General features: G+C 49.4%; 1 protein-coding gene across 4 annotated transcripts in view; it reads right to left on the reverse strand.

The window, feature by feature from the left end:
• arfgef3 (ARFGEF family member 3) overlaps positions 1 to 22,069 on the reverse strand; it is a 112,617-nt gene that overhangs the window by 54,137 nt on the left and 36,411 nt on the right. For all 4 annotated transcript variants that reach the window (XR_013499613.1, XR_013499612.1, XR_013499611.1 and 1 more), the window contains exons 4-12: positions 18,799 to 18,930; positions 17,465 to 17,533; positions 16,430 to 16,552; positions 13,469 to 13,511; positions 12,032 to 12,116; positions 8,621 to 8,725; positions 4,512 to 4,836; positions 3,084 to 3,196; positions 28 to 959 (exon numbers count right to left, since the gene is read on the reverse strand). Coding sequence is in view for 1 of the 4 variants with exons in the window: in XM_078229437.1 (XP_078085563.1) it covers positions 28 to 959; positions 3,084 to 3,196; positions 4,512 to 4,836; positions 8,621 to 8,725; positions 12,032 to 12,116; positions 13,469 to 13,511; positions 16,430 to 16,552; positions 17,465 to 17,533; positions 18,799 to 18,930 (1,927 nt within the window). In the remaining 3 variants the exon portion in view is untranslated. The remainder of the gene's footprint in view (positions 1 to 27; positions 960 to 3,083; positions 3,197 to 4,511; positions 4,837 to 8,620; positions 8,726 to 12,031; positions 12,117 to 13,468; positions 13,512 to 16,429; positions 16,553 to 17,464; positions 17,534 to 18,798; positions 18,931 to 22,069) is intronic.

Consider the following 22,069-nt stretch of genomic DNA (forward strand, 5'->3'; position numbering starts at 1 on the left):
GGAGAGACGGGGGGAGAGAAACTGTACCTGACTGCAGGCCCGAGCAAAACGTGGAGGCAAAGCTCTGGAGGGAAGAATCGACCTCCTCCGGGTTCTGGAGGGACAGGAGGCGAGGGAGGAGGGTGACAAGTGACTGGATGAAGATTCGGGCACTGTGCTGGTCGGCCTCCTGGTTCTTGAGGACCTTCAGGGTCAGGGTGGCGCCGTGGAGTGACCTATGACCCAGGCAATCCCTGGGAGTCTGCTCCTCGTCCGCCAGGGAGCAGTTATCGGAGCCGATCTCGGAGACGTCTGACCTTCCCGAGTCCTTCTCGGCTGCCATCGAATACTGGTCGCAGGAGTCGAACTCAGTCCTGGAAATGTCCTGCTCGTCAATGCTGAAGTTACTCTCGCTGTACCTGGACCCAGGTGGCTTATTAGTCCTGGGGTCAACCGATAAGAAGTTTGCCAAATCCGGGTAAGCGTGGATGTTGTTTCGGTGAATCGCTTCCAACTGTTCCCCCTGCTCCAATCCCAATCCTGGAATTTTGCTGAGAGCTTCATTAATATCCAGGCCCGTGGAATATTCCAAGTGGTTCCTCAGCTGCGGGGGGTTCTCCTCCGGGGTGGTTTGGCCCATGCCCTCCTCCAGAGTGGTGCGGCCCGTGTCCGTGGTGACGCTGATGCTGATGTCGGGGCTCTTATCGTTGCTGGACTCCCAGTGAGCCTGCTCGGCCGACAGGATGCGCCTCTGCCACCTGAAGTCGGCCTCGCTGATCTCCATGGACTCCCGCGTGGACTCGGTGCCGCCCTTCAGCTCCTCCGCGTGCTTCAGCAGGTGGCGCACCTGATCCTCATTCAGCCCCTTCCCCTGGCTCAGCTCGTCCAGGGCGCCGAGCAAGGTACAGACGCAGGACACCGAGGCGTAACAGGCCTCAATCCCTCCTTTAACGCAGGCCTCCGTCATTCCATCCATTATGCTGCAGAGACAGAAAAAGACAACAGATAGTCCCTTGGTCATACAGAGATTGAGCATTACTGAAAAAGGAGACCTGCTGTAGAAGTTTTTCATCTTGCACTCAACAGGACAGGTGTAAGAATGCCAAATTTTAAAGGCAGCAACAATTTAGACTACATGGGAAATGGGTGCTTATTGGTTAGCTAGTTGATTCTGGTTGGTCAGGCATTGCCATGGAGAATGCACCAGGCAGCTATTACTCCCCATGCTTTGTTTAATTCAAATAAAGCACAATGCCTGGACATGGTCCTTTTGCTTGCAGAGGACAAGTCTCTTCATATGAATATATGTAGCTCCCAGCACGTGTAAGTGACCAACATTGGGAGCCTGTTTGATCATCTGAAATTAGTTGTTTGTACAGTTCATAACGCATTCGGCATTGTTCACACAGTGCTGTCCAATCATGGAATCAGATCTAATGTTAGATGTTAAGTTCTGAGAAGTACATGTGAGCAATGATGTGATCCGGGATCATTATCCCATGGGATCGCTTTGATGTGCCCTATTACAGAGTCAGGTTTGCACAGTGAGCCACTGGCTGGAACCCATTTACCAACCTGCTCACATTCTTCGTGCAGTATAAATTGTTGCTCCCTTTGAAATTTAGCATTCCTGCATCTGTCCTGATGCGTGCAAGACACATAGCTCTGACAGCAATGCTCTCTTTATGAGATCATGAGAGGCATGGACAGAATGGATAGTCAGAAGCTTTTTCCCAGGGTGGAAGAGTCAATTACTAGGGGGCACAGGTTTAAGGTGCGAGGGGCAAGGTTTAAAGGAGATGTACGAGGCAGATTTTTTACACAGAGGGTGGTGGGTGCCTAGATCTCGCTGCGGGGGGAGGTAGTGGAAGCGGATACGGTAGTGACTTTTAAGGGGCGTCTTGATCAATACATGAATAGGATGGGAATAGAGGGATGTGGTCCCCGGAAGGGTCGGGGGTTTTAGTTCAGTCGGGCAGCATGGTCGGTGCGGGCTTGGAGGGCCGAAGGGCCTGTTCCTGTGCTGCAATTTTCTTTGTTCTTTCCAGCCAAATTCCCACATCATCCTGAAAATTCCCACATCCTCCTCCTTGCTTATTCGAAGGGGGAACATTTGGTGTGGGGGCAACGTGGGGATCATCAGAATAAAACACGAACTGTGAGATAAAAATAACTCATCCAATTTGAGGCTTGAGAAAGACGGATTAAAAGAACAAAGAAATCTAGACTAGGGGCACAAATGTAAGGTTTTGAGTGAATGATACGGGGTTGGGGGGGGGTTAGAATTTGTGGAGTAACAGTTTTACACAGTGAGAGGTACGACCTGGGACCATGACAACCATGAGTGATTGTTATAAAAACCCATTTGGTTCACTCATGTCCCTTTAGGGACGGAAATCTGCCGTCCTTACCCGGTCTGGCCTACATGTGACTCCAGAGCCACAGCAATGTGATTAACTCTTAACTGCCCTCTGAAATGGCCAATCAAGCCACTCAGTTCAAGATTTCAGAGCTTATTCATTAGTTTCACAAGTAGGCTTACATTAACACTGCAATGAAGTTACTGTGAGAATCCCCTCGTCGCCACACTCCGGCGCCTGTTCGGGTACACTGAGGGAGAACCTAGCACGGCCCAATGCACCCTCACCACCACGTCTTTCAGTCTGTGGGAGGGAACTGGAGCACCCGGAGGAAACCCACGCAGACACGGGGAGAATGTGCAGATTCCGCACAGATAGTGACCCGAGTCGGGAATTGAACCCAGGACCCCGGCGCTGTGAGGCAGCGATGCTAGCCACTGTGCCACGGGGCAATTAGAGATGGGCAATAAATGCTGGCCCAGCCAGTGATGCCCACATCCCATGAAAAAAATATAGAAAAAAAAATTGAATGTAAATCCTGCTAGCTGTCAAGGTGGGATTTGAACTCTTGTCTCGGGCACAGTAACCTGGGTCTCTGGGGGGCTAATTGACACTTTGGAAACTGAGATTGATCGAGTTTAGTGCGGAAAAGCTCAGAGGTCCAAAGTGGATGGAGTTACCAGACAGGAGGGGAAACTGTCGGGTGATAGCACACGCGGCAGGTGCATTGAGGACATGATTTACATCTTGTGAAGATCCAGGTGAGATTTCCTTTTCTGACTGGACCTCCTCTTTGTCTCTCCTTCGTAGACGGTGGGTCCCGCCAGGTCGTACAGGCGCTGGGGGCTGCTGAGGATCTGTGCAGACAGATTCAGGGAAAGTGTTAGTGCAGTTAAAGGTACAGTCCCAACTCGCTGTTTACCCAGTCTCACCTCTGCATCTGTGGGTTCAAGCCCCCCGTTCCAGGAATTCTAAGCATACACCCCCCGCACACCCCCCCCGCCCCCCCCCCCCCCCCCCCCCCGTGCCTCCGCAAAGGGAGTGCTGCACTGTCAGCGGTGCCGTATTCCAGGTGAGCTGTCAAACCCGAGGTCTGATCTGCCCCGTGGTCACTATTCCGAAGAACAGTCGTAGAATTCTCCCTGGCGTCCTGCCCCACTCCAGCATTATACTGGAGCATCAGTCTGCCCTGTTGCAATGCTGCACTGGAGTGTCAGTCCGCTCTGTCCCAGTGCTGCACTGGAGTGTCAGTCCGCTCTGTCCCAGTGCTGCACTGGAGTGTCAGTCCGCTCTGTCGCAATGCTGCACTGGAGCATCAGTCTGCTCTGTCGCAATGCTGCACTGGAGTGTCAGTCTGCTCAGTCCCAGTGCTGCACTGGAGTGTCAGTCTGCTCTGTCCCAGTGCTGCACTGGAGTGTCAGCCTGCTCTGTCCCAGTGCTGCACTGGAGTGTCAGTCTGCTCAGTCCCAGTGCTGCACTGGAGTGTCAGTCTGCTCTGTCCCAGTGCTGCACTGGAGTGTCAGTCTGCTCTGTCGCAGTGCTGCACTGGAGTGTCAGCCTGCTCTGTCGCAGTGCTGCACTGGAGTGTCAGTCTGCTCAGTCCCAGTGCTGCACTGGAGTGTCAGTCTGCTCAGTCCCAGTGCTGCACTGGAGTGTCAGTCTGCTCTGTCCCAGTGCTGCACTGGAGTGTCAGTCTGCTCAGTCCCAGTGCTGCACTGGAACATCAGTCTGCTCTGGCGTAGTTATTTAAAGAGTGAATGTGAATGTAGGAATGAGCTTTGAGTGACAGTGATCACTGTATTGTGTTGGGGGCAGATAAAGATGGCGGGCGATACAGAGAGAGTGATGAGCAATGTGTAACCGTGTGGGGGCCATCTCTGCTTTACGTGAGGCCGTGTCAATTTGCCTTGTTCATTTACCGGGCACCAGTTTACAGACCAAAGATTGGTTTTATGAAGAAAACATGAAATTATATTTTTATCTAAGGTACAAAGTTTTCATATAGCCCTCCCATTCCCTCTTACTCCTCCATCAGACTTCCTGTCACATTCCCCTGTCACCCTCCCTGCCGTCCTCCCTGCCGCACTCCCCGCCGCACCCCCTACAAATCCAGGTGCAGACGGGGCAAAGGGCAGCAGCTCTCTGTCCGTCAACGTGAGGACATTACCGTACCTCTTTCATGATCTTGATAGCCTCCACCCGATGCTGGGGGGGTGGATACAACAGGAGGCGATGGTACAGGGACTGCAGGACCGGCCGCAGTGACTCCAGACAGCCGACCAGCCGCACCAGCTCCGCCGCGATGTAATAAATGGTGCGTGCCACCGGCCCGATTAGTGCCGGCGCCGTGGACGAACAGCCGGATCCGCGACCGTGATCGGAGACCCCCGACAGAGCGGCCTCGCTCTCCGTCAAGAATGCCACGTGACCCGAGGAGATGGTCTTGTCGTGGATGGGGTTGCCCAGGATGACGATGAGAGCCGGGCACAGCTGCTTCCTGTAGCAACAAGAACAGTGGATCAGGGGAGCGGAGTGAGCAGAAACAACCCTCTATAACACACCTCGAGCAGCGTAACGCTGCCACCATGGTGCGCAAAGACATCATCACATCACAACTGGCACTGGGTCACATTCCACCCAACCGCTGGTCAAAGAGGTGGGGTGTGGGTGACCCCCTGAAGGAGGAGAGCGAGATCGAGAGGGTCAGGGAGAAATTGGGAGCTGGCTAACAACAACAACTTGCATTTAGTTAGCACCTATAACATAGAAAGAATTGATGGGAACCTGAGGTGCAACTTTCTTTACACAGAGGGTGGTACGTGTGTGGAAGGAGCTGCCGGAGGAAGTGGTTGAGGCAGGGACATTGACAACGTTTAAAAGGCATTTAGACAGATACATGGATAGGAAAGGTTTAGAGGGATATGGGCCCAATGCAGACAAATGGGGTTAGCTTAGATGGTCGGCATGGACCAACTTGGGCCGAATGGCCTGTCTCCGTGCTGTACATTCTATGATTCTATGAAAAAGCCCCAAGGAGCTTTAGAGGCAATTAGAAACAAAATATCAATGGGGTTGGTTAGCTTAGTTGGCTGGGCAACTGGTTTGTGGGCGGCATGGTGGTTAGCACTGCTGCCTCACAGCGCCAGGGGCCCAGGTTCAATTCCAGCCTTGGGTGACTGTCTGTACGGAGTCTGCACGTTCTCCCCGTGTCTGCGTGAGTTTCCTCCGGATGCTCCGGTTTCCTCCCACAGTCCCTAACTAGCAGGTTAGGTTGATTGGCTATGCTTAATTGTCCCTTAGTGTCAGGGGGATTAGCAGGGTAAATAGGTGGGGTTACGGGGATAGAGCCTAGGTGGGATTGTTGTCCACGCAGACTCGATGGGCCGAACAGTGTCCTCCTGTACTGTAGGGATTCTATGATACTATGATGCAGAGTGACACCAACAGCGTGGGTTCAATTCCCATACTGGCTGAGGTTATTCATGAAGACCCCACCTTCTTAACCTTACCCCTTGACTGAGGTGTGGTGACCCTCAGGTTAAATCACCACCAGTCAGCTCTCCCCCTCAAAGGGGACAGGAGTCTATGGTCACCTGGGGCTGTGGCAACTTTACCTTTAGCACATTGAGCCATTAAAGAGGAATCACAGCAGATAACCAAGGATTTGAAGGAGAGTTTTACAGGAGGGAAGCGAAGCCCGGAGACAGAGAGGGAATTCCAGAACCTGGGGCCTAGGCAGCGGCAGGCAGGGTCACGATTTAAACTGGTGATGCTCAAGAGGCGAGAATTAGAGGAAGGCAGGTGACTGCGAGGAGTGGAGGGTCTGAAAGCGATCACACAGATAGGGAGGGGGCAAAGGCCCGGGGGGGAGTTAAAAACCGAGTGACTGTGTAGTCAGAGAGCTCACTGGGGAACTGTGCTTGGTACCAGTCAGCAGGTAGACAGTTCAATGGAGAATGAGGTTCCAGAAGAAGATTAGGAACACAGGAACAGGAGGAGGCCATTCAGCCCATCGAGCCTGCTCCATCTTTCAACACGATGATGGCTGATTGGAAATTTCAAAGCTTTCTGGGGCTCTGATTAATAGACTCTGATCCACAAAACCCGTTGTTTTTAAATAGTTGCCTGGAAAACGTGACTGGACAGAGAAAGGGTTTCTGAAGCGCTCAGAAAGAATGGCTTAAAACTGGGATGTGGGAAGTGGGATGAGAGTCGGTGTCCTGGAAGCGAGTCCGACACATTCTCCCAATGGAAAATTCTAGGATTCAATATCAGACTGAGAGAAGAAGATTATTGGTGAAAGAATTCTGAACTCCTGTAATAACTTTAATCAGACAATTGAGGTGGGCCGGTTAGAATATGAACTCCCTAATTAAGGGCCAAATTGATGGGCCAATCAGGGAGCCTCTTGCTTTGTACATAACCAGGCGTGTCAGTTCCTCTGGAACTCCGAGTGTAGGCTGCGAACTGAAAACACTCTGGATGCTGTTGTCAGACTTGTAAATAAAGGGATTTTGGTGAAGGGACTTCTGCCTCCGAGGACTTATTACAACTCCTCAGTAATAAATGCCACATTGCTATTGATTTCTGTTTGAACAGGGTGCAGGTAGGGCTGATTTCCAACCCTGGTTGGACCTGGAGCTTTGATCCTTTGACCTCCTGCCTTTGACCTTACCTCCAGTCTGTTCACAGCAGCTGCACTGTTTGTTCTGGAGATTAAGCTTCAATCCTGCTGAACAAAGAGACATGCTGTCGAAGCTTGTCACCTTGCACTCATCAGGACAAACGCACGAATGTCAAATTTCAAACAATCACAAAATCCCTTTGCTTGTTTGTAATTGGCAGAGAGTGGACAGTACTCATCCACTCCGTGCTTGCAAAACTCAAATCAAAATGTCTGCTATTGGATGTGAATTCATGAATTCACAACGGGACAGGACAGTGGTACAGTGGTTAACACTGCTGCCTCACACGCCAGGGACCCGGGTTCAATTTCAGCTTCGGGTCACTGTCTGTGTGGAGTTCGCACATTCTTCCCGTGTCTGCCTGGGTTTCCTCCGGGTGCTCCGGTTTCCTCCCATACTCCAAAGGTGTGTGAGTTAGGTTGATAGGTCATGGAAAATTGGCCCTTAATGTCAGAGGGACTAGCAGGTTAGATATGTGGGGTTACGGGGATAGGTTCTGGGTGGGACTGTGGTCGGTGCAGACTCAATGGGCCAAATGACCTCCTTCTGCGCTGTAGGGATTCTATGAATGGGCAGCACTTGCTGACAATCCTGAGTGTGCCAATAGTTACACTGATAACCAATTCAAGATAATCAGTTGAGCTCATAACATAGCTCACGTACACATTCATGCACAAGGACCCATTCCCTGCAAACAAAAGGGATACGTTCAAGCCTTGAGCCTTTTTTGAATTACCCAGGATTTTCCCATTGTTTTCATAATGACAACTCCTCAGCCAATCAGACCCAATCCTCACCCTTTTCTCCTGTAGTATAAATTGCTGCGAAATTTGGTATTCTTGGGTTTGTCCTGATGAGTGCAAGATGAAAAGCTTCAGCAACATGTCTCTTTTTTGGGAAGTGAGACTAATTGGGTCAATCTTACAAAAGGCCGGCACAGGCACGATGGGCCAAATGGTCTCCTGAAGGTGGTGCAGTGAGGAATGTACCAGGAAGCGTGTGAAAGTCTCGTCAGGGTGGATTGGGAGGACTGTGACGCCCTTCAAGGCCGAATAGTTTGTCTAACACGATATAAGTGATTGGTTGGCACGCCCTCTTTGACTGACAGCTTCCAGCCCTTCCCACTATCCCATTTCAGTTAGCGTCTGCAGCTTGCAACAGAACCAGCCACAGAAGATTAGAGAGCTGTTGCCAAAGGTATTGGTGAAAGGGATGGCTCAGTGCCCAACACAACACAGATTCAAATGAAGGAGATAAAAGGAATAATATGGATGGCACGGTAGCATAGTGGTCAGCACTGCTGCCTCACAACGCCAGGGACCCAGGTTCGATTCCCAGCTTGGGTCACTGTCTGTGCGGAGTCTGCATGTTCTCCCTGTGTCTGCGTGGGTTTCCTCCGGGTGCTCCGGCTTCCTCCCACATTCCAAGTATGTGTAGTTTAGATGGATTGGCCATGATAAATTCTCCCTCAGTGTACCCCAACAGGCGCCGGAGTGTGGCGACTAGGGGATTTTCACAGTAACTTCATTGCAGTGTTAACGTAAGCCTACTTGTGACAATAATAAATAAACTTAATAGACCAATAATGTCACTCACCACAGGAGGTCTGTGAAACCTTTATGGCGATGCATGATGGGAGAGGAGCTATTCAGCATGGAGAGGATGCACTCGAGATACAGGAGTTGTAGCTGTTGGTTGTTACTGAAAGCAAGACGTCAGAGTTAGATCGGAGCCTGCACATACCCGACCAGAAAGTCACATTAATCCCATGGACAAAGTAGCAACGGGGTCACAGAGGAGCAACCTGTCACTGGGTCAAAGGGAAAAGTTCGATGTGCAGCAGTAAATTGAGTCCCCAGTGCTTTATTGTGAGTGTTCCACCCATGGGTTGGGACAACTACACACATCAACCAGGACGTCACAGTCGATTACTGATTAAACTGAACAAGAAGTGGAGATGCCAGTGTTGGATTGGGGTGGGCACAGTAAGAAGCCTCACAACGCCAGGTTTAAGTCCAACAGGGTTATTTGGTATCACGAGCTTTCGGAGCTCCTTCATCAGGTGAGTGGAGAGATGGGTTCGCAAACACGGCATATATAGACAATTACAAGGTGGCATGTTTGTGAACCCAACTCTCCACTCACCTGATGAAGGAGCAGTGCTCCGAAAGCTCGTGATACCAAATAACCCTGTTGGACTTTAACCTGGTATTGTGAGACTTCTTACTGTAAACTGAACAAGATTGCGATGCCACTTGCATTAAAACTGCATCAGTGCTTAGTACAGACTGCAGGTCCACCAATTCTGAGGGGATTACAACAGTTTAATTAGACAAATGGGAATCAAGTAAGTTACAATATGTTTCTCACTGATTTGTGTCTCTGCAATCAGAGCAGCTGGGCAAAATATGAACTGGTGCATAACCACATTTACTCAAAATACAGCAACTCAGTAAAGTGATAGAAGGGACGCCAACGCTATCAACCAGCACTCACTCAGCAATAACCTGCTCAGTGACGCTCAGTTTGGGTTCCGCCAGGGTCACTCAGCTCCTGACCTCATTACAGCCTCGGTCCAGACAAGGACAAAGCAATTAAATTGCAGAGGGGAGGTAAGAGTGATTACCCTTCACTTTGAAGGCAGCAAGTGTGGCATCAAGCAGCCCGAACTATACTGCAGTCAATGTGAATCCGGAGAAAACTCCATGGCTGGAGTCATACTGGGCACAAATAGATGGTTGTGGTGGTTAATCATCTCAATCTCAGGACATCACTGCAGGAGTTCCTCAGGGTAGTGTCCTAGACCCAACCATCTTCAGCTGCTTCATCAATGACTTTCCCACCATCATAAGGTCAGAAGTGGGGATGTTCCCTGGTGATGGCACAATGCCTCAGAGTGAAGGGACGCTCCTTTAAAATTGAGATGAGGAGGAATTTCTTCAGCCAGAGGGTGGTGAAGCTGTGGAACTCATTGACACAGAGGACTGTGGAGGCCAGGTCAACAAGTGGCTTTAAGACAGAGATGGATAGATCTTTAATCAATAAGGGCATCAAGGGTTTAAGGAAGAAGGCAGGAGAATGGGGATGAGAATCATATCAGCCATGATTGAATGGCGGAGCAGACTTGACGGGCCGAATGGTCTAATTCTGCTCCTATATCTTATGGTCTTACGTTTAGTAGTGTTCACAATTCCTCAGGTAAGAATAGTTTATGTCAAACTGCAGGAAGACCTGGCATTAAGTTGATCTTTCTCTACACCCTAGCTATAACTGTAACACTACATTCTGCACTCTCTCCTTTCCTTCTCTATGAATGGTATGCTTTGTCTGTATAGCGCGCAAGAAACAATGCTTTTCACTGTATACTAATACATGTGACAATAATAAATCAAATCAAGATCAAAATAATGTTCAGGTTGTACCGATAAGTGGAAAGTAACAGTTGCAGTATATAAATGCCAGGCAATGATCATCTCCAATCAGAAAGAATCTAACTCTCTCCCCTTGAAATTCAATGGCATTATTATCGCTGAATCCCCCATCATCAGCTACCTGTGGGTTATCATTGAGCAGAGACTGAACTGGACCAGCCATATAAATACTGTGGCTACAAGAGCAAGTCAGAGGCTTGGAATTCCACAGTGCATAGCTCAGCTCCTGACGCTCCAAAGTCTGTCTACCATCTACAAGGCACAGGTCAGGAGTGTGAAGAAACACTCTCCATTTACCGAGATTGGTGCAGCTCCAACAACACTAAAGAAGCTCAAAACCATACAGGACAAAGCAGCCCGTTTGATTGGCACATTTCCACCAACATTCACTCCCTCCACCACCCACACACAGTGACAGCCGTGTGTACTATCTACAAGGTGCTCTGCAGCAACTCACCAAGGACTCTTAGACATCACCTTCCAAACCCACACCTTCTGCCATCTAGAAGGACGGGGGGCTGTAGATACCTGGGAACACCACCAGCTGCAAGTTCCCCTCCACGTCACTCACCGTCCTGACTGGAAATACATCGCCATCCCTTCACTGTCGCTGGGTCAAGATCCTGGCACTCCCTAACAGCACTGAGGGTATACCTACACCACAAGGACATGGTTAACGCTTTGTGGTGAATGTCCACTTTACACGTGGACCTTTCCAATGGTGGGAACTGTTTCCGCTTGTGGGAGAATCTGGAACTAGGGGTCACTGTTTAAAAATAAGACAGAGACGAGGAGAATCTTTCTCTCTCAGAGGATGGTGAGTGTCCGGAAGTCTCTTCCTCAAATGACTGAGGGGATGTTGTATTATTTACCAAGTTAATTTATTGGGTTAGTTAGCTGTGACATCCATGAATCGCAAAGCAGTGATTTGTCGGTGTGGGCAGAACCTGGTTCAGTGATAGAAACCAAGAATGGTTACAGCACAGAAGGAGGCCATTTGGCCCATTGTGTCCATGCTGGCTCTCTGAAAGGGCAACTCAGCTAGCCCCACTGCCCCCCCCCCATGTCATTAGAAAAATAGCTACATTGTCCACCCAACCCTCTCCACAATCCACATGGTCCAGGTGGGTAGGGTACCTTCCCTATACAGTCAGTGGCACAGTGGTATTGCCATTGAGCTAGTAATCCAGAAACCCAGAGCAGTGTTCTGGGACCTGAGTTCAAATCCCACCACGGTGAAATTTGAATTCAATAAAAACTCAGGAATTAAAAGGCCAAAGAATGAAATCATTGCCGTAAAAACCCATCTGGTTCACTAATGGAAGGAAATCTACCGTTCTTACCCAATCTGGCCTTGATGTGACTCTTAAAATGGGCAACAAATGCTGGCCCAGCCAGTGACACCCGTGTCCTGTGAAGGAATATAAAAACCAAAGCCACGCCACCTTGAGTCGTTTTAGCCAAAGCCGCAGATCTATCGGTGCGCGGGTGGTCGCGGGTCTGAGCTAGAGAGGTTTGCAAACTCCACAGGGGAACCCTTTAAACTGTGAGCAATGTCCCACTGGAGTCCACTTACTTCACAACTCTCTGCAGCTTCTCGTAGAGTACAGCAAGCACGGACACCACATCCTCACACAGAGACTCGACAGGGACCGAAGGGCCTGGCCAAAGGAAGGCAAGAGATTCAAAACCAGTCAAACACTACACTGAATAAAGCATCGGGGAGCTGGCACTGACTTCAGCCACAACAGCAGAAAGCGTGGAATGAGGGAAACCTAAACAGGAGCAACATGGCAGCAACGCGTCTGAAACCTAACCACACGTGGAAATACTGGTCAATAAAAGAGCACGCTGTAATAAGGAGCACTGTTGTCATGGCGATGTCAGTAAGACCCTGTGGTGGGCACCCAACAGGACAATCACAAGGAACGGTGGCACAGTGGGTTAGCACTACTGCTTCACAGCGCCAGGGACCTGGGGTTCGATTCCCGGCTTGGGTCACTGTCTGTGTGGAGTTTGCACATTCTCCCCGTGTCTGCGTGGGTTTCCTCCGGGTGCTCCAGTTTTCTCCCACAGTCCAAAAGACGTGCTGGTTAGGGTGCATTGACCATGCTAAATTCTCCCTCAGTGTACCCGAACAGGCACAAGCATGTGGCAACTCGGAGATTTTCACAGCAACCTCATGTAAGCCCATTTGTGACACTAATCAATATATAAATAAACAGATTCCCTGTTTAAGGGAAGCACCGGGTGGGCACAAGTTGATTGGTGAAGTAGACGGCCACATATTTGGAAAAACAATCGAAAGGGCGGATCACTGGCAGAATTTGTTTTACACGACGGGTACAATAACTTCCAAAGGGAGTCTTGGTGGCACGGTGGCACAGTGGTTAGCACTACTGCCTCACAGTGCCAGGGACTTGGGTTCGATTCCTGGCTTGGGTCATTGTCTGTGTGGAGTTTCCTCCCCGTGTCTGCGTGGGTTTCCTCCGGGTGCTCCAGTTTCCTCCCACAGTCCAAAGATGCGCGGGTTAGGTGGATTGGCCATGCTAAGTTGCCCCTAAGTGTCCAAAGATGTGTAGGTTAGGGGGATTAGCCATGCTAAATGTGTGGGGTTATGGGGAATAGGTGGGGGAGAGGGCCTAGGTGGGTAGCTCTGTCAGGGACTTGATGCACTCGATGGGCTGAATGGCCTCCTTCAACACTGTGGGAATTCTACGACTCTGAAATTGGATGAATACTTGAGTAGGAAATATTTGTCGGGATAGCGGGAAAGGGTGGAGCAGCCGCAGTGGGGTGGGACTGATAGAATCAATATGGCACAGGAGGCCAATCAGCCCATCTCATTCTCTGCTCTATTCCTGCAGCTCTGCAAGTTCATTTCCCTCGAGTGTTCAGCCAATTTCCTTTCAAATCTCTGACTTTCTACTTCCAACATCTTCGAAGGCAGCAAGTTCCAGGGCACTGACCAACCAAGCTGTGCTGGCATTTTGTTTGCTGGCAGGTTTGTTACCTTTGTTGTGATGATCTTCCTGCACTGGGCGGCCATCTTCACCCTGTCGAGGGAAAGAAGAGACATGTTTAGTACGACCAGCGATCAACAGCATTCCGTACAGAATCCGTGTGGGCAGGAATGCAAATGTTTAAACTCTGTGAGGTAGAAGAGGATGTGTGTGAAATGGTCGGTAACTCGTTTAACATCACTCTCGGTTTTCATTTCCATCGAAGCAAATGGAATTTTTTTAAAAACGCATAAGAAGCCCAAACTCTTGCTTAGTACGTGAAACTCGGACAAGTATCTCAATCCATGGGTTCAAAGGGATTTCATTTGGGATTGTGGGACATCACGGAACATAGCACAGTGGCACACACTGCTGCCCCACAGCGCCAGGGACCTGGGTTCAATTCCCGGCTTGGGTCACTGCCTGTGCGGAGTTGGCACATTCTCCCCGTGTCTGCGTGGGTTTCCTTGGGTGCTCCGGTTTCCTCACACAGTCTGAAAGACATGCTGGTTAGGGTGCATTGGCCATGCTAAATTCTCCCTCAGTGTACCCGAACAGGCGCTGGAGTGTGGCAACTAGGGGAGTTTCACAGTAACTTCATTGCAGTGTTAATGTAAGCCTACTTGTGACACTAATAAATAAACTTTAAACTTTAGCTCGCCAAACAGATGTAATTGACGTAATAATATTTAAATCATCCCACGGCTGGTCACGTTATGGAAAATGGCCCGGGAAAATCACAGCCTGCCAAACGCTGGGCACAAATCCGATTTTTTAACTTAGTGGGAATTTCCTGCCCTGTTACGCTACACAATCAGCGCCAGCAGGGCAGGAAAGTCACGCCCCGGATGTTGTCAAGTTGAGTTCCTGAAATTCCCAATCATTTATGAGCTTTGTAAAGTACGCGGTTGCGCTATCTCAAGTTCTGTTCATCCTGAGGCCTGAATTTTACTCTTACCCCAACCGTGAGTGTCTGTGGGGGGGAGGGGGAATCGTAAATCCGCAGGGACGGGCTTCCCACTGGGCTTGTCCTCTGTACAGGCGACATCTCTCTCAATAAATCTGTTGTTGTTAGTTTGAATCCACGTGTGCAAAGCACGTCGTTTGTTTTTTGTGTCAAATCCACAACCCCTGACATCGTTAGGACATCACAGGATGGCCTCCATCAGAATGGGTGGGGGTGGGGGGGGGGGGGGGTGGGGTTGAATTGGGGGGGGGCTCCCTCCCTTTAAGGCCTGGTGACCTCTGGACCTCCCTCCGGCCTCTCTCCTGAGACCCCAATCGCTCACCTCGTGCACCCGTCCCCCCATTTGATTGGCTGGCAACTCTCTAAGGAAAATCCCAAACCTGAATGGTGGCTTTTTGCCTTCATTTCATCATTTCATCAGGATTCTAACCAGAGCTTTGCAGTTTTCCATGGATTATTTGGTGCAGTGGGATAGGAATTAACTCTTATCTCTTTGTTTCCATGGCAGGTGAGCCTGATCCCTTTCCAACTTGCTGAAATATTGGCCCTCGCCCAGTTCCGCATCTTCAGCTTTGAACGTTCCTTATCCTTTCTCGTTACTTCCTCTGAAGCTAATGAATATTTCATTTTCCATATGCTCTCCAAGTACCAGCACTTACTTCCTTCATCGGGAACAGCGGGGAGTAAGCGAGGGTACTGGAGATGGGCAGGAACAGCACTGACTGAGTCCCCTGGGTGAAATTTCAGGGTAGCGATGGGGTGAGGGGAGATTTCGCTGCCTGAACTCCATTTCTCTGGGATTTCTGTACACCTTCTATCCATGTTCCAGTGGAGAATCCGGAAGTATCCTTGCTAAAATTCACCTCCCATGTCTCTATCTTCCCTCAATGAAGACAGTGAATGCTGCAACATTCAGCACGGTGGCACAATGGTTAGCACTGCTGCCTCACATCGCCAGGAACCCAGGTTCAATTCCTGCCTCAAGCCACCATAAGACATAGGAGCAGAATTAGGCCACTCGGCCCATCGAGTCTGCTCCACCATTCAATCATGGCTGATTTTTTTTCTCATCCCCATTCTCCTGTCTTTTCCCCAAAACCCCTGATCCCTTTATTAACTAAGAACCTATCTATCTCTGCCTTAAAGACACTCAATGATCTGACCTCCACAGCCTTCTGCGGCAAAGCGCTCCACTCTCTGCTGAAGAAATTCCTCCTCATCTCTGTTTTAAAGGATCGTCCCTTTAGCCTGAGGTTGTGCCCTCTGGTTTTAGTTTTTCCTACTAGTGGAAACATCCTCTCCACGTCCACTCTATCCAGGCCTCGCAGTATCCTGTAAGTTTCAATAAGATCCCGCCTCATCACTGTCTGCGCAGAGTCTGCACGTTCTCCCCGTGTCTGCATGGGTTTCCTCCGGGTGCTCCAATTTCCTCCCACACTCTGAAGATATGTGGGTTAGGTTGATTGGCCATGCTAAATTGACCCTTAGTGTCAGGAGGATTAGGAGGGCAAATATATGGGATTACGGGATAGGGCCTGGGTGGGATTGTTGTCGGTGCAGACTCGATGGGCCGAATGGCCTCCTTCTGCACTGTAGATTTCATGATAACAAAACAAGCCATCCCCATCCTGAGCCAATTAAACTTGCACACACCCAAGCCAGAGAATCATAGATGGCACAGCACAGGAGGCCATTCAGCCCACTACACCTCTTCCAGCTCCTTTCAAAAGTGCCACCAATGAGTTCCAATCTGAAAATCTGTCCCCTCTTTCCCCCAGCAGCGAAGGGCCCATTCTGAGAGCGTTTAACATTTCGCCACTGTCTCTCTACATCCCCACATCTTCCACAGTGGCTGCCTTCTCAGCGAAGATCCTGTCTTCACACCTTTCCCTCGCTCCCATCCTTTTGCACAGTTGAGCTCCGACCCCTCTGGAAAAAGCAGCCCAGAAACAGGCAAAGCAGCGAGCGACAGGCGGCAGGGACGCTTGTTGATGCGATGCCTCACCTCACTCTCCTGCTTGAGACGCAGCTGCTGGGCCAAGTCACTCAACATCTGGCTGAGGGTAGCGCGGACAGCTGTGTTGATGCTGCGCTGGTGACAGCTGGCGATGTAAGTCTCGATGCAAACCTGGGTTCAGAGGAACAAGGGAAAAGGTTGTGAGATGGGCGGCAAAAAACACCAGGCAATGTGCTCCCAGCATTGAGTTCTGGCAGAGGGGGGAGTTCGCTGTTGGTGAGGTAGGAGAGGGTGGGGGGCAGGGGCAGAGGTAAGGGAGGCTGGGTGGTGCAGGGTTAAGGGGGGGCTGGGTGGTGTGAGAGGGCTGAGGGGGGAGGCTGGGTGGTGGGGGGCTGGGGGAGGCTGACTGGTGGGGGGGGGTAGGGGAGGCTGGGCGGTGCCGGGGGGGGGGGGGGGGGGGGGGTAGGGGAGGCTGGGTGGTGGGGGGTAGGGGAGGCTGGGTGATGAGGGGGGGGGTGTTTGGGGGGGGAAGGGAGGGAGGGAGAGTCAGCCATGATTTCTGCACTCGGATCTTTGTAGTTGGAGTGAACTTTGAGATTTCAGTGGGAAGCGTGAACCACCAGCTAACAGCAAAGGTTCACTTGATGATGGGGACTCGGAGAAAAAGCTTATCTTGAATCAATACCTCTCTGGACATTAAACATCCCAGAACATTTACAGAAAACATGTGTAACACACACACAATCTCTCCCACTCACACACTCACACAAAATCACACTCACTCTCACACACACACTCACACAAAATCACACTCACTCTCACACACACTCTCACACACACACACACTCACACACACACTCACACACACACTCACACACACACACACACACTCACACACACACACACTCACACACACACTCACACACTCACACACTCACACACTCACACACACACTCACACACTCACACACACACTCTCACACACACTCTCACACACACTCTCACACACACTCTCACACACACACAGGAAGATAGGTTATTGAACCAGTGGACAGGGTGTGACGTGCTACATGGGCAGTGTTACCTCAGCAATCTTCAGCACGGCGCTGCCATTTATTTCAAATGTTGATGAATATGTGATACAAAGTAGCACCTTTAGGAGAAGCAGAGAAAACAAAAACATCTCAGCAAACCTCAAACCAGCTCACAAATCTTCGCAGAAACACAGAAGCAGCTGTTTCCCGGGAATTTTACCGCATTCCATCAACGTTCCCCCTCAGGTACCCAAAGGTAGGGGAGTATAAAACTAGAGGGCATAGGTTTAAGGTGAGAGGGGAGAGATACAAAAGGGTCCAGAGGGGCAATATTTTCACACAGAGGGTGGTGAGTGTCTGGAACGAGCTGCCAGAGGTAGTAGTAGAGGCGGGTACAATTTTGTCTTTTAAAAAGCATTTAGACAGTTACATGGGTAAGATGGGTATAGAGGGATACGGGCCAAACGCGGGCAATTGGGACTAGCTTAGTGGTTTAAAAAAAAGGGCGGCATGGACTAGTTGGGCCGAACGGCCTGTTCCCATGCTGTAAACCTCTATGACTCTATAACTGCTCGAAGCAGGGATTCTGCGGCAATTATCCTGGGGATTTGGCCCATCCTCTCTATCTAAGCCCAGTGGGATGTTGCCAACTGAAAACAGATATATATCCCACCTTGGGCCTTCCAGAAGCCCCAAAAGAAAAGACTGACATTTATATATCACCATTAACATCCCAAAGTGCCTTGCAGCCAATGCACGTCAACGTGATTCAAAGTATCAATTTATGCTCAGCAAGATCCCACAAACAGCGATGTGATAATGTGATAAACTGCTAGCTGAGTGCCAAATACTCCGTTGCCATGAGTAGTGGTCACGGGGCGTGAGAGAATTCCAGACGTGGCCTCTGTGGAATTTCAAAGCCAATCCCTTTGACTGTAATCAGAACAGAAAATTCTAGGAAAGCTCAGCGGGTCTGGCAGCATCTGTGGAGAGAGAAACAGAGCTAATGTTTCGGGTCCGTAAGACTCCTCTTCGGAACGCCGAGTAAGGACTCAGGGAGTCACACGGACTCGAAACATTAACACTGGGCGGAATTTTACCAGCACGTCCGTCCCAGGTTTGTACAATCCCGCCCGAGGCCAACGGAGAATGCCGTTCTCCGGAATCTGGGCGGGCATGCCGCTACAATTCCGGCCTCTGTTTCTCTCTCTCCAGATGCTGCCGGACCGAATGGGATTTTCCACCACTTTCTGTTTTTATTTCAGAGTTCCAGCACCCGCAGCATTGTATTTTTATTACCCTTGAACCATTACGCCTGCTGAGATGAGGGATACCCCACCATCATCAATAACTCTAGCTCAGCATTTTATAAAGCAGTGACCACCTTCATGACTTCCACTTGCAGGTCCTCATTCAGGAAGGGGGTAATCTTCATGGAGTCCAACATCTGGTTTAGCAGCTGTTTTTCCTCCAGCTCCTTCTCCGCAGACACCAGCCTCTCGTCCACCAGCAGCTTCTAATGAAAAACACGCCAGAGAGTTACTGCCACACCATCAATATTGTCCCATTAACACCTCTGTCACATCGCCCATCTCCACCCTGTCCCAGCTCATCGGCTGCTGAAACCCTCATCCACGAGTACTGAACCCAGTGAAAATGCCAGTGTGCTGTACCCAGTGAGAAATGCCAGTGTACTGTACCCAGTGAAAATTGCCAGTGTACTGTACCCAGGGAAAATGCCAGTGTACTGTATCCAGTGAAAATTGCCAGTGTACTGTATCCCCACTCACCTGATGAAGGGGCAGCGCTCCAAAAGCTCATGAATCCAAATAAATCTGTTGGGCTTTAAGCTGGTGTTGTGAGACTTCTTACTGTGCCCACCCCAGTCCAACGCCAGCATCCCCACATCAGTAAGAAATGCCAGTGTACTGTCCCCAGTGAGAAATGCCAGTGGAAAATGCTAGTGTACTGTATCCAGTGGAAAATGCCAGATTACTGTTCCCAGTGAAAAATTCCAGAGTACTGTTCCCGGTAGCAGAGTGGTTCCCGAGAACTGTTACAATTGTGATGGAACCGAATTAGAAATTGCTTCAGTCGTCAGGATAGCTGGAATTTCCAATTTCTCTTCTCCTTTTTGTTCTCAGTTAACTAACCAATCCCCCACCTGCCACCAAACGCTTGTTAACGGCCAGCCGTGTGTGGCTTTGTCAATCTGCCAACTGTCTTAAAGTCTGTACTTTACACAAGTGTTAAGATAAAAAGGTTTTTCCAAAGATTGGAAAATTTCCAATCAACCCTGCTGACTTCACGGATTAGAGGAACTCTGAGACTAACACTAGGCTAGACACTGGAGATGATCTTAAGCCCACGCTCTCCATCCCATGACCACTTCCATCTCGAAGGCTAAAGGGCAGCAGATAAATGGGAACATCACCAACTGCAAGTTCCCCTCCAAGCATTCACCATCCTGACTTGGAAATATATCGGCCGTTCCTTCGCAGTCGCTGGGTCAAAATTCTGGAACTCTCTCCCTAACGGCATTGTGGGTCAACCCACAGCACGTGGACTGCAGCGATTCAAGAAGGCAGCTCACCACCACCTTCTCAAGGGGCAACTAGGGATGGGCAATAAATGCTGGGCTGCCAAGTCGTATCCCACGAGTCAATTTAAGAAAAAGCCCAGAGGTCACGAATCTCACCGGTGAGATTGCGACCTCCGATTTTCACTACGACATAAATCAGGTTCACACCTGAATATATTTTAATACATTTACATATAATTATACACTCCCCTCGACAGACATGACCAGGCAATGCCCAGGCAATCCCACCAATTTCCCCAACACCATTTCCCGACTAATACTGATTTCCTTCAGTTCCTTCCTCTCACTAAACCTTGTGTTCCCCAACATTTCTGATACGTTATTTGTGTCCTCCTTTGCGAAGACGGAACTAAAGTGTGTATTTAGTTGTTCAGTCATTTCTTTATTCCCCATCATAAATTCCCCTGTTTCTGGCTGACAATCGTTTTCTCTTCACGTAGCTATAGAAACTTTTACAGTCAGTTTTTATGTTCCCCGCAAGGTTACTCTCGTACTCTACTTTCCCCTTCTTAATCAATCCCTTTGTCCTCCTTTGCTGAATTATAAACTGCTCCAATCCCCGGGTCTGTTGTTTTTTCTGACCAATTTGTACGCCTCTTCCTTGGATCTAATACTATCTCTAATTTCCCAGTAAGCCATGGTTCAGCCGCCTTTTCCCTTTTATTTTGGGGCCAGACAGGAATAAACAATTGTTGCAGATCACCCACACGTTCCTTGAATGTTTGCCATTGCCTATCCACCGTCATCCCTTTAAGTAACGCTCCCCAATCCATCATAGCCAACTCCCGTCTCATCCCATCGTAGTTTCCTTTTAGATTCAGGACCTTAGTCTCAGAATCAGCTATGTCACTCTCTATCTTGATGAAGAATTCTATCATGTTATGGTCACTATTTCCCCAAGGGGCCCCACACAGCTAGACTGGCAATTATTCCTTTCTCATTAGACAATACCCAATCTAGGATGTCCTGTTCTCTAATTCTCTACACTTTCTGTATTTGTTTCAGATTCCAGCATCCGCAGTATTTTCAATGGGCTCAAGATCGCCCCCAGTGTCTAGCTAGCGTTAGTCTCAGAGTTCCTCTAATGCGTGAAGTCAGCAGGATTGATTGGAAATTTCCCCGTCTTTGGAATAACCTATTTATGTTAACACTTGTGTAAGGTACAGACTTTAAGACAGTTGGCAGATTGACAAAGCCACACATGGCTGGCTGTTAACAAGCATTTGGTGGCAGGTGGGAGAATGTGGCTGTGGGATTGGTTCGTTAACTGAGAACCAAAAAGAGAAGAGAAATTGGAAATTCCAGCTATCCTGAGGATTGAAGCAATTTCTAATTTGGTTCCATCACAATTGTACCATTGAACCTGGCCTGATTTCTAGTTTGTTCCTAAACATATTGGTCCAGAAAACCATCCCGTACACACTCCAGAAATTCCTCCTCTATGGTATTGTTACTAATTTAATTTGCCCAATTTCTATGCAAATTAAAGTCACCCATAATTACAGATGTTCCTCTGTCGCATGTGTTTCTAATTTCCTGTTTAATGCCATCTCCAACATCACCACTACAGTTTTGGGGTCTATATACAACCCCCACTATTTTGTTTTTGCCCCTTGGTGTTTCTCAGCTGCACCCATACAGATTCCACTAATATCCTTCCTCACTACTAACTTCCTCTTTAACCAGCAACACAACTCCATCACTTTTTCCTTTTCATCTGTCCTTCCTAAATATTGAATACCCGAGATGTTCATCCAGACTTGGGACTATATTGCCATTCCTTCACTAATGCTGAGTTTAAACTGCAGGAAGTCAAACCCTAATAGCACTGTGGGTGTAAACCACATGAGCTGCAGCGGTTCAAGAAGGCGACTCACCCGCTACCTTCATGGGGGCAATTAGGGATGGGTAATAAGGATTTGAATATAGGAATAGGGATGTTTTGCTGCAATTGTATAGGGCATTGGTGAGGCCACACCTGGAGTATTGTGTGCAGATTTGGTGACCTTACCTGAGGAAGGATGTCCTTGCTATAGAGGGAGTACAGCAAAGG

The sequence above is a fragment of the Mustelus asterias genome, chromosome 15, assembly GCF_964213995.1.
Source record: "Mustelus asterias chromosome 15, sMusAst1.hap1.1, whole genome shotgun sequence".
In the NCBI taxonomy this organism is placed as follows: Eukaryota; Metazoa; Chordata; class Chondrichthyes; order Carcharhiniformes; family Triakidae; genus Mustelus; species Mustelus asterias.